The 12,273-nt window shown below is 46.0% G+C and overlaps 2 protein-coding genes across 10 annotated transcripts in view; both read right to left on the bottom strand.

The window, feature by feature from the left end:
• The window catches only part of RBP7 (retinol binding protein 7), a 15,152-nt gene extending 14,762 nt beyond the window's left edge, over positions 1–390 (bottom strand). The window contains exon 1 of one of the 2 annotated variants that reach the window (XM_081816895.1): positions 239–390. In XM_081816895.1, coding sequence (XP_081673021.1) covers positions 239–311 — 73 coding nt within the window. In that variant the 5' untranslated portion in view covers positions 312–390. The remainder of the gene's footprint in view (positions 1–238) is intronic. The other variant, XM_006745682.3, reaches the window with a different exon arrangement.
• A 5,972-nt stretch (positions 391–6,362) lies between these two features.
• Positions 6,363–12,273, bottom strand: part of NMNAT1 (nicotinamide nucleotide adenylyltransferase 1) — a 29,891-nt gene continuing 23,980 nt past the window's right edge. For 7 of the 8 annotated variants that reach the window (XM_081816888.1, XM_081816892.1, XM_081816887.1 and 4 more), the window contains one exon: positions 11,115–11,928. In XM_081816888.1, coding sequence (XP_081673014.1) covers positions 11,528–11,928 — 401 coding nt within the window. In that variant the 3' untranslated portion in view covers positions 11,115–11,527. Of the gene's footprint in view, positions 10,099–11,114; positions 11,929–12,273 lie in introns of those variants that run through there. The other variant, XM_081816894.1, reaches the window with a different exon arrangement.

Genomic DNA, 12,273 nt, shown 5'->3' with positions numbered 1-12,273 from the left:
GGAGGGTACGGAAGAGGGGGGACGGGGAGAAGGGGGAAGGGGTGAGGGGACGGGGAGACGGAGATGTAGGGACAGGGGGTTGGGGGGACACTGGATGGTCGGGAGTAGGGACACAGGACGGGGAGACTGGGAAACGGGGTGGGGGGGATGGAGAATGGACGGGAGGGACGGAGGAGGGGGAGACGGACGGGGGTACGGCCGCCCCGGGAAACGGACGGCCAGGCCAGGCCCGCCCTACCTAGGGCCAGCATGTAGCCCTCGAAGTTGTCGCAGCTGAGCAGGTTCCAGGTGCCGCTGAGGTCGGCGGGCATGGCGGGGCAGGGCGACGGCGGCCGCGGGCGGCGGGGCCTCGGCTTATCTGCGGCCCGGGGGTGGGGGGGGGTGCGGGGGGAGGAGGCGGGCCGGGGCGGGACCGCGAGGTGACAGCCGCGCCGGGAGGAGCCGAGCGTGGACGCACCTGCTGGGAAACCCTCTGGGCTCCGGCCGGCCCCGCGCTTGGCCACTCCTGCTTTCCTGCGCCTTCCTCCTCCTCCTCCTCCTCCTCCTCCTCCTCCTCCTCCTCTTGAGCTCTAAACCCTGGCTTCCTGGCCACGCTTTTTTCTTTCTGCCTGCATGGTACTTATGACCAAGGGAATTCAAACGCATGGCATTAATTAGCGTCTCCGGTCAAGAAACCCAACTCTGGTGGTCTCAACATACTAGAGGTTGGTTTCTCTTACCTATCAAGCAGTCCCGGGATGGGGGATGATTTGGCAACTCCCCAAGGTGGAAGTGGAGTCGCTGTGATTCTCCTGGCCTTTTATGCCTGCTGGTTACCTCACCATCATGAACTGGCTGCTGGGCTTCCAGCCAGGACATCCCCGTTCCAGGTGAGAAGGAAGGGGGAAAGCACCACCTGCCATTATCCGGTCATTAGATTCCTGTTGACAGTCATTGGCCAAAGCTGTGTCACATGCCACTTTTTTTTTTTTTAAGATTTTATTTATTTATTCGACAGAGAGAGACACAGCGAGAGAGGGGACACAAGCAGGGGGAGTGGGAGAGGGAGAACCGGACTCCCTGCTGAGCAAGGAGCCCGATGTGGGACTCGATCCCAGGACCCTGGGATCATGACGTGAGCCGAAGGCAGATGCTTAACGACTGAGCCACCCAGGCACCCTGTCACATGCCACTTCTAACTGCAAGGGAGCCTGAGGAATCTCCCATCTCCTCTTCAGTCTTGACAGTAGAGAAAGGCAACTGAGAAGAGGGTTGGGAATGGAGGCTAACCTGCAGTATTAGTCACAAACACCATCCATATAGGCTGGCTCCAAAAGTTAGAGTCTATTTCTGACCTCACCCATGAGCTCCAGACTCAAATATATATTTATATTTAATATATACATTAAATATAAAGATTTACATTTATATATATTTCAAAATATTTATATTATTTATCTTTATATTATATATTAAATATAAATCTTTAAATATATACTTGTATATTAAAGATTTTATTTTTTATTTTATTATTTTATTTTAAGTAGGCTCCACACCCAATGTGGGGCTTGAACTCACGACCCTGAGATTAAGAGTTGCATAGTCTACCAACTGAGCCAGTCAGGTGCCCCAAGATTTTATTTTTAAGTTCTCTACACCGAATGGGGGCTCGAACTTACAACCTGGAGATCAGGAATCGCATGCTCTACCAACTGAGCAAGCCAGGCGCTGCAGACTCAAATATATTAATAGTTAACATTTATTGAGTGCTTACTGTGTGTATTATCATTCGTCACAAAATCCTACTTCTCCAATAGTTACGTTATTATGCCCATTTGACAGAGACAAAAACTGAGACAAAGAGAGGTTATACAGTTGGTGGGAGAGTCTGGATGCAAACCCAGGCAGCCTGACTTCTGAGCTCCTTTGCCACCTCTCACTGCCTGCTTGGTGTCTCCACTTGGATGTCTGAAATGCATCTAAAACTGAACACATCCAGGACGGCACGCAATAGTTATTCTTCGCTTTCCTTGTCTCCATAAACCACATGACTGGTTTACCAGTCACCTGGTTGCTCAAGCCAAAAACCCAGTAGATACTGTGGATTTCTCTCTTCTCTGATCATCCATTTCCAATCTGTCAGCAAGTCCTGCAGGTTCTACTATCCTAACCTAAGCTGCCATCATGTCTTGCCTCCTCCCTGGACTTGCTGCTTCCCCTCTGATCCCACCAAACCATTCTCCACACTGTAGCCAGGAGGGCAAGCTTTTGAGAAAAGTAATTCGGATCTTTTCACTCCTCTACTTAAAACTCGTAGGTGTTGTCCTATTTTTCTTAAAAGGAAATTTGCACTCTCTCCTATGGTTTATAAAGCTCTTCCTGATTTGGCTTCTGGATACTTCTCCAACAGTATTACATTCTGTCTTCCCCAACTCAGGAACTCCAATCACAGCAGTTTTGTTTCCTTCTTCAGGGTCTTTGTATACAGTGTTCCCTCTTCCTGGGATGTTTTTCTCTGGTTTTTGCATGGTTAGCTCCTTTGACTTCCAGTTCAAAAGTCACAATTAGGGGAACAGTCTTTTCTAATCATGCTCTTCATGGAGAGAAATTTCCCCTAAACACCCTGGCTTCTTTCCAAACCTACTTCCTTCTCATGGAAGTGGAATGAGTTCTCTGCTTGGAGTCAGCAAGGGTGACCACCCATCCTGGTTTCCCCAGGACTGAAGGAATGCCCAACACATGGGACTCTCACTGCTCCAGGTGGAAAAGTTCCAGGAAAACCTAGAATGTGTTGCTTGCCTTAGGCACACAGCTACTGAACCATTTTTCTCTACTGTAAGGTAGAGTTAATCTATCAAACATTCTAAATGCAGGGTATTTCCACTTTTTCCTTCTCCCCTTTTGACACAGATTCGAGAGTGTATTTGTTTTACAGATCCAAACTTTCCCTCTGGTTGACTGTTCCAAAGTCTAGTCTAGGGGAGTTAGTATATAAGCTATTATTGCTCCCCCCAATTTAATGGCTTAAAGATAACAAAAATCATTAATTTCCTCTTAAATCTGCAATTTGAGCATGGCTCGCGGGGGAAGGCTCATCCCAGCTCCATGTAGTATTAGCGGGGGTACCCCGACCCTACATTGGCAGGGTAGGAGAAGACATTTCCAAAATGGCTCATTCTCACCATTGGCAAATTAGTGCGGGCTGTCTTATCTTGGAGCCCAGCCAGGGCTGTGGGCCAGAAGCCAGGTTCCTATCCATGGGGGCCTGTCCATGGGCTGCTTGGGCTCCCTCACAGCATGGGGGGTTGGGTTTTGAGAAGGAGCATTCCAAGAGAACCAGTAAGATGCCGTACTGTCTTTTATGCCCTAGTCTCCGAAGTCACATAACGTCATTTCCGCTGGAGTCACACGCCTACCCAAATCCAAAGGGAGGGAACTTGGACCTCATTTCTCAATGTCACATTGTAAGAAGAGCAAGTGGGATGGGAGGTCTCATAACAGCCATCTTGGAAAACACATAATCTGTCACGGTTACCTAATTCCGCTTTGAGCCTCACAGCAGGCTTCAACTTTGAACGTTTATCAGACTTTCTCAGTTGTAAAGATGCTATTTTCTGGGTGCCTGTGGGCTCAGTCCATGGAGCATATGACTCTTTTTTTTTTTTTTTTAAAGATTTTATTTATTTGCGAGAGAGAGAATGAGAGACAAAGAGCATGAGAGGGAGGAGAGTCAGAGGGAGAAGCAGACTCCCTGCTGAGCAGGGAGCCTGACGTGGGACTCGATCCCGGTACTCCAGGATCATGACCTGAGCCGAAGGCAGCCGCCCAACCGACTGAGCCACCCAGGCGCCCGGAGCATATGACTCTTGATCTTAGGGTCATGAGTTTGAGCCCACCTTGGGTGTAGAGATTACTTTAAAAAAATTTTTTTAAATGCTCTTTTCATTCATTTGTTGTTTTTTTTCATTTTATTTTTCAGTTGGTTTAGAACGTGGACAAAAAAATACTTGACTCTCTTTAATAATCTCTGAGTCATTTGGGCGCCTGGGTGGCTCAGATGGTTAAGCGTCTGCCTTCGGCTCGGGTCATGATCCCGGGGTCCTGGGATCGAGTCCCGCATCGGGCTCCCGGCTCAGCGGGGAGCCTGCTTCTCCCTCTGGCCCTCTCCCCTCTCATGCTGTTTCTCTCTCGCTCGCTCTCTAAAAAATAAATAAATAAAATCTTTAAAAAAAAAATCTCTGCGTCACCTTTTTAGGACAGTCTTCTGATACATTTCTCGTATCCATTTACTCTGCATCACATCTCTACTTCCTTATAATTATAATCCACAATTATCTTTTTTTGGTTTGTTTCTTGACTCCCTTTTTCATTAAAATTTTAAGGGCAGAGACCACGTTCATCTCATTTGCCTCTACAGCATCTCCAGGGCCTAGCACGGTGCCTGGCAAGTGTTCCATAAATGTTTGTTGAATGAATGGCTGCAGCCTTTTCCAAAGGAGAAATGCCATTTTTACTGAGAAACGAAGAGTGGCCCACCCAGAATGAGACTGTTGATTCTCCTAACTATAAGACATTGATTCCTTTGGTGAAATATGACAGGCTGATATCAAATCCTGGATTAGCTATACCTTACCATTTAATGGGCAGAGAACGATGAACTCTGACCAGATTTCTGGAGCATGGAGCCTATTTAAATTCCAGAAAACTAAAGGAACAGGACATGGAAAAGTCACACTTACTTCCTACCTTTAACATCTTATTGTTCTAAATGCTGGCCTGAAAATGAAAGTCACAGAAATAACTAATAATAATTTTGGCATCTGTGCTGTTTGGTATGGCTTTTGGCTAGCTTGAGCAAGGGCCATGTAGTATGGATAGAGTTGAATTTCAGTTGAAGTGGACATAGACTGAGCTTGGCCATGGGATAAAGAGTAATTTTCTCCTCCACAATTCTTGGATCTTTTTTCTAGACTAGGACGAAAAGTTATCTCTGGAAAGAGGGGTGACATTTATTTGGCCAACTTGAGCCCTTTCCCTTTCTTCCTCTCCATTTGATACTGGCAAAGTAAATCATAAGATTATAGCCAAGATGAGATCCTAAACCTGTGTACCAACTCTGCTCCTCCTTGACAGAAATGGATGGGAATGAATGAGGGGCACTTGGCAGTGGACTCACTCTTGTCTCACCTGGTGGAGTCTGGTACTGGTTGAGCAAAGAATGGCATGGACACTGTGGACACTTCATGCCATCCATCCTTCCACCCCCTAAGGCAGAGAAGCATTGCCATCAAGGAGCTTGGTCCAGGTCTAGGAGTGAGATCTGGGTTAGTTTAAGACTAAGGCAATCACAGAAGGGCTACCTCCTTTGACAGTGATTGGTTTTAGGGACAAGCAAGTTTCAATGAATTTGAATCAGCCAAGGATATATGGTAAGTTCGGTAGGCCTGTTGGGAAAGATGTTTCTTTGATTTTAACAAAGCCCCAGGGAGCCAGCCTTTCTCCCACTTTTGAACAAGAGCAGGGAAGCCTTGCTACAGTGACCATCCTGCTACTGAAGGAGCTCCAGGCTCAGGACGCCGTGAGCTACAGAGTGGGGGGATGGAAAGCCCCTGGGTCCCCGATGACACGACTGGTTCAGTTTGCGCACCCTGAATCCGGCCCTCCATCTGCGCTTCTGGGTGTAAGTGTCCTTATTGTTTATACCACCTGGAGTTAAAATTCCTGTTTACCTGCAGTGGAAAATATCCTGATATAGAAAATAAATAAGTTAAATTACTCTTGTCTCCTTAAGTAACTTATTTGCCTTTTTGAACCTGTTTGAGGGCAGAAGAGCTAATTATGGATCCGTTCTGAGCATGTTTAACTTGCTGAGAGTACTTAGCAAATATTAAATAAAATACTACTATGGGGCTCCTGGGTGGCTCAGTCGATTGAGCCTCTGACTCTTGGCTTTGGCTCAAGGTCATGATCTCATGGGTTGTGGGATTGAGCCCCACGTCGGACTTCTTGCTCAGCTCGGGGTCTGCTTGAGGATTTGATCATTCTGCCCCTCCCCCCCACTCATGGGCACTCTCTCTCTCTCTCTCTCATAAATAAAGCAAGCTTTGGAGAGAGTGAAACAAGCCGTAAGAGACTCTCAACTACAGAGAACAAACAGGGTTGCTGGAGGGAAGTGGGCGGGGGACGGGCTAGATGGGTGATGGGTATTAAGGAGGGCATTTGTTGTGGTGAGCACTGGGTGTTGTATGTAAGTGATGAATTCTCCTGAAATCAATATCGCACTTTTATGTTAACTACCTAAAATTTAAATTAAAAAAAGAAAAAAGAAAAGAAAATCTAAAAAAATACTTCAAAAAATATTTTAAAAAATACTACTTCAATACTATTTTTTAAAAAATATTTTATTTACCTATTTGAGAGAGAGAGAGCATACGAGCAGAGAAGAGGGAGAAGCAGGCTCCCCGATGATCATGACCTGAGCCGAAGGCAGACACTCAACCGACCGAGCCCCCCAGGCGCCCTGAGTACTACTATTTCAACGAGAACAGTGTGGCCAGAAGCTCAGGCCTGGGAGTGATACTTCTAGCTGCACTGTTTTTTTTTTTTAAAGATTTTATTTATTTATTTATTTGAGAGCGAGCGAGAGAGAAACAGCATGAGAGGGGAGAGGGTCAGAGGGAGAAGCAGGCTCCCCGCTGAGCCGGGAGCCCAATGTGGGACTCGATCCCAGGACCCTGGGATCATGACCTGAGCTGAAGGCAGTCGCTTAACCGACTAAGCCACCCAGGTGCCCTAGCTGCACTGTTTTAAAGCCTATTAATCCAGAGAAATTTGGATGCCAAGAATGTACCTTGAAGAAGGTAGCGGGACTTTGCCTCCATGAGCTGGGCCAAACACAGCTCACTGATTTCCCTTGCAGCGGTTTGTTCTTGAGACCTTGGGGAGGACCGAATAGGGCAAACGATTTTTTTTAAAAATACCTCCTTTCTTCCTTGACTGTCCTTGGCTCCTCAGACCCTCCTGAGAGCCTTTCGTACAACTGTGGTAACATACGGTGCCATGGCAGGCCGATTCTCAGTATCTCCTTGTAGGTTGTTCCTCCCACGTAAGGTTGCCCTCATTAGAAAAACAAAAGCCCCCCAAACAGAACAGAAATAGGACTCGTTGGCCTTCGGATAAACGACAAATATTCCCAGTGTGAGGAGCTCCCCCTGGAGGGCCCTCCACCCTGGTTTCCAGGGCGCTCACGTTTAGGAAACCCTCAGCAGTGATACTGGAGAGTCCCTTGCTGGTGCTCCAGATGTAGCCTTGTTTTTCTCGCCACCTAACTGTAGGCGACCTGGCGGCAGAGACCGACTTGTACCGTGTGCTCCCCGTTGGCACTTCACATAATAATAGTGTTCCAAGAAATGCTTCCTGGTCACACGGAGGCGAAGGGACAGGTGCCAACTTTCCACCGGGCCGATCTCATTTCACAGCTGGAGGGACCCCAGAGACGACTGCATTATTCTACAGAAGGAGACTCTGGGAGTCAGTGACCGCCCCCGCCCTCCCCCCGCAGCCAGCCGGCTGGCACGCCCGGCGCTGGCCACCCGCGTCGGGGCAGAAGCCGCTTCTGCTCTGTCTTGCAGGGAACAGCGCTGCCCGGTGGCACTGCGGTATCGGCCGGGGCGTCTGGGTGCCGTTCTTCCTGCCTCTGCTGGTGAGGAGTGAACTAGGGCTCCTACCACCCCCCGCTCTGGGCGTTCACTGCCCTTATTCCAAGGAACTGCCAACACCGGGCAGGCTCCACTTGGTCCTTCCGTGCGGACAGAACACATCACACGTCACCGTCAGACTATCACATGTTGCAAGTGTTATTTGTAGTCGTCCACTTGGGGTGGATGAAAACGCCAAGATTTGGCTACAACTTCATTCTTTGAAGAGTGTTATGTTACATGAGGCATAAAGAGGTTAAGAGCCCAGGCTCTGAAGACAAACTGCTCATTCAGGCCTCGGGGGTGTCATTTCCACCAGTCACCTGATTGCGCCTCGTTTCTTTCCGACTCACTCCCGCCCAGCACACCGTAGGTGCTCGGTGTTGGCATCCTGAAGTTCAGACAGCACCACCAGTAAGCTAGGTACAGATTTCAGAGACACTGTACGGCCTCACAGGTGGGTGGATGCTGTGACGAACGTTCTAGATCATGAGGCCTGTGGGAACGGGTATGAGGATGGCAGGGGAAGGGATGTCCTGTGGCACCCAGAAGTCAATGCTAAAGGAGCCCATTTGACCACATGGTGACTTCTGGGCGGACAGAAGTGAATCAGAGGCTGGGTAAGAAAAATACCCTGCGACTACCATGCATGCTGACCCTTGACGGCTTCCCTCCACACTGAGGGGAGACCCTCCAGATGGCAGAAAAAGAGCGAGCATCCTTTGATGCAAGATGGGCCTAAATCATGCCTCTGGCTCAATCTCTCTACCCTGATCACCAAGGAGAACCCAGTCCTCTTTATCTAAATGGCTTACTGTTCACACTTGTCCCCTAAACAGGTAAACAACAAAAAATTCTCCAGATGTTGTACATTCAACTGAATTAAGCTGCCAGTAAAGGACTTTGTTGATTTGCTGCAAATTACACAGTGTAAGGGGTAAAGGAGTACAACACATAAAAAACACCAGCATCAAACACACAAAACACCAGCTTTACACATTTGCTAAACTCAAAATTCACATTACAAAAGCAGATTATGAAAAAGCCGTAATAGGAAATAGTGGCATATTTTCCTCTTCCTCAATGGAAGTCACAATTATTAATATTTATTCCCCTGTGAAATTCATTGTTCTAATTTCCATTATCAAAACAGGAAATTCTGCCCTTGGGGTCACCCAAAACTATGTCATTATGCTGTGGCATTTAGCAGCATCCTTGCTACTAGGACAAAGCTAAAAGCAGCTTGTTCCATGTACAAAGGTATTGATCCATAAATAGCGAAACAACAGGATCATTTCACTATTACCACATCTCCTGGGAGGTCCTCAAAGGCTTTACCCAGTGGGTCCTGAGGTCAATATACTCACAGCTGAGCATGGTTGGGCACTTCTAAGTAGGAAGGCACCATGGTATAAGAGAAGTTTCTACAAAATAAAAGAAGTTTCTAGCATTTCCAGCATTCTGCAGTCCGTACACACATCAGATGAGCGAAGTGCAGTCTTCCAGGAGAAGAAATCAAAGTTACACACTTCAGTAGCTTCATCTGCTTCTAGACGGTTCTTTTTCAGGACCGCTTCAACTCTCAACTCCAAAAAGCTAAGGAGGGGGAGAAATGACCCTCATCTCTACGATCCGAGACTCTAACCTGTCACTCCGTCAGCAGAGACTGAAGCCTACTGGCGGCAGGCTCTTCACCCCTCCCGGTCTTTGTCAGGTTGGCCTGCTGGCTTCAGTAAGAGTAAGTCAGTAGCTGCAGAATGTACGTTGGCTGGCTTTCACGTTGTCCCTTTGCAGACTGTGTATTCAGATTTGACTGGACAACTGCATAGTTTTAAGTATTTTTTCCTTCCGCAGAGTCATAAGCCCTTCATCTAGAATGGTGTAGGTATGAAATATAAATTGCAAAAAAGTAAATTATTGTACTGTCATGAGAAATTTAACTTTAGTCCTGTTTTTATCACAGGATGATTTTCCTGAATCATGAAACTACTTTATAAAAAGCTATTTCTAGTCTTACTGCTTTACCAGTTGGTAAAACCTCCACAAAATTTTAATCAGCATCCAACTGTATAACAAGCTTGTGTTTGTAACATAAAAAAAAAGCTATGACCTCAATTATTATTTGGGAGTTCTACTTGGTTAAAGTGCATATAAAAGGACAAGGGGAAAAGGGTAAGAACGTAGACCCTTTTTCTGCTTAAATTCGCAAATGGCAGATTCACAGCAGGCTGGAACAGAAGCAGCAAGGCTCTTCAGAAACTCAAGAGAGTTTTAGACTGAGATCATGGAGCATTCTTCCAACCAGCCATTTGTCAGTGCCCAAAATTCTGAGCGGGAGGAACTGCTGAGCTCATCCAGTGCGGCATTTCCCATGTTCGTAGGATCTCCGTTCATCTTTGGTTTATTAAGCTATTAAGAAAGGCTAAGAGGAAAAAAAAAAAAAAGGCTAAGAGCACTGATATTTAATAAAATCCTTGAATAATTTCCCTCATTCTCTGTGGTTCTCTCTGTTCCAGGTAGTGTGACGTCATCTCTGAAGTTATTCCTGAAGACAGCGAGATGGCAGATGGCCAGAGCCACCAGAGGCTGTGCTGAGAGAACATGCATAACGTGTAACCTGATTTTAATTTACTATTAGTTTTTACCAAACTTCTAAGCTTTAGTTTATGAAACAGGCTCACAATTCCTTTCCCCAGTTACTAACACCCACACTACTTCTCTACCTCGGCTGTGGGCAGTAGGAACACTGGTGCACCTCTCTGAACATTTGAGGCCAAAGGTGGAGCTCCAGGCAGATGTGTCTTGGCAAAACGTAACTGGCCAACTTCGGATGTGTGCCAGAGAGACTGAACCGTTAGCGTCAAGTTTACAGCTGAAGATGACTGATCAGTGGTGCATTTTATAAGATCACTATTTTAAGAATTATTTCCTTGGCCACCCCTGGTGAAGAATGCCTAGAAACAGGCATGCACAAAATGTTAATTCCCTTTATAACTAAAGTTAGGATATTAAATAGTTTTTTTTTAAGATTTTATTTATTTATTTACTTGAGAAAGAGAGTGAGCAGGAAGGGAGAGGGAGAGAGAATCTGAAGCCGACTCCACGCTGAATGCAGAGCCTGATACGGGGCTCGATCCCATGACTGCGAGATCGCAACCTGAGCCGAAGCCAAGAGTTGGATGCTTAACCAACTGAGCCACCCAGGCACCCCTAAAGTTAGCATTTTATTTTATTTTATTTTATTTTTAAGATTTTTTTTATTTATTTATTTGAGACAGAGAATGAGAGAGAGAGAGCACATGAGAGGGGGGAGGGTCAGAGGGAGAAGCAGGCTCCCTGCCGAGCAGAGAGCCCGATGCGGGACTCGATCCAGGGACTCCAGGATCATGACCTGAGCCGAAAGCAGTCGCTTAACCAACTGAGCCACCCAGGCACCCCTAAAGTTAGCATTTTATTTATTTATTTATTTTTTAAAGTTAGCATTTTAAATGGACTCTTGTTTTTCCCACTTTGTTCCTCTTATGTGGTAAAACCAAAATGTCCTTTTTGACTTCTTATTTGTAGTTAAACTGAATGTCTTCTGATTTTAGTGCCGTTAATCCCATTTTAAAGATTCAAGGATTTGTACATTCTTTAAAAAAGAAAAAAAAGAAAAAAGACCATATTGAAAACATTCATCTTAGCAATTTCCAATAAAATGATAAACGTGATTTTAATCTACTTCTGATTTTTACCAAACTTTTAAGAAGCTTTAGTTTATGAAACAGGATCACAATTTCTCTTCCCAGTTACTAACACCCAGACTGTTTCAAATTCCCAAACTGGAAATCCAAAATATCATTCTGTAGGATTTATGAGTTAGCGTCCGCAACTTTCCTCTGCAAAGGAGCCAGGATGACCCCGACATTTTTCTCCTCACTCTCATAGCTATACAAATCATGCTTTTCGATATATTCTTGGACAAGGTCTGGTACCAAGTAGCGAATGCTCTGGCCCCTTCTGAGGGCTCGCCGGATCTTTGTGGATGAGATGTCATTGGTGATCCATTCATTTACCAGGTGAATGTTGTTCCGGTGTTTCCACAGTGCATCAGATTCATAGATGAATTTCTGAGCATCATTTCCAGCCCGAGTAATACATATGAGCCCATAGTCTCCCACAATTTGGGTGATATCCTCACTCTTCCACAGATTGGGAACAGCAAAGGACTCCAATAAATCTGCCCCACACAGCAGCTTTACCTCTGGCACAACTGGGAAGAAGAAGAAAACACAGCTTCAGGGTCTGCTTTGCTAATAATTCCCTGCATCAAAATGAACACAACAATGTGTTTTTCTGGCTAGAGGGTTCATAGTTTTGATCAGAATCAGATTCTCAAAAGAGATCTAGGATACCACAAAAGTTAAGGACCACTGTAGGAGAAATAAGCTCAAGATGCCTTTTCCTTTCCTTCCCTCCCTCCCTTCACAAAACTAACAAGGGGCATTTTCCAGGCACTCACACATACTGAATATGAAATGAAAATACAAAGGGGGCTTGCTCAGCTCTAGAATTTTATCTACTTTAGTTGGTAAGTCTTTTTTTTTTTTTTTTAATT

The sequence above is a fragment of the Leptonychotes weddellii genome, chromosome 4 (assembly GCF_054177405.1).
Source record: "Leptonychotes weddellii isolate Sample4059 chromosome 4, ASM5417740v2, whole genome shotgun sequence".
Classification (NCBI taxonomy): Eukaryota; Metazoa; Chordata; class Mammalia; order Carnivora; family Phocidae; genus Leptonychotes; species Leptonychotes weddellii.
This window is presented reverse-complemented; position numbering and strand designations above follow the sequence as displayed.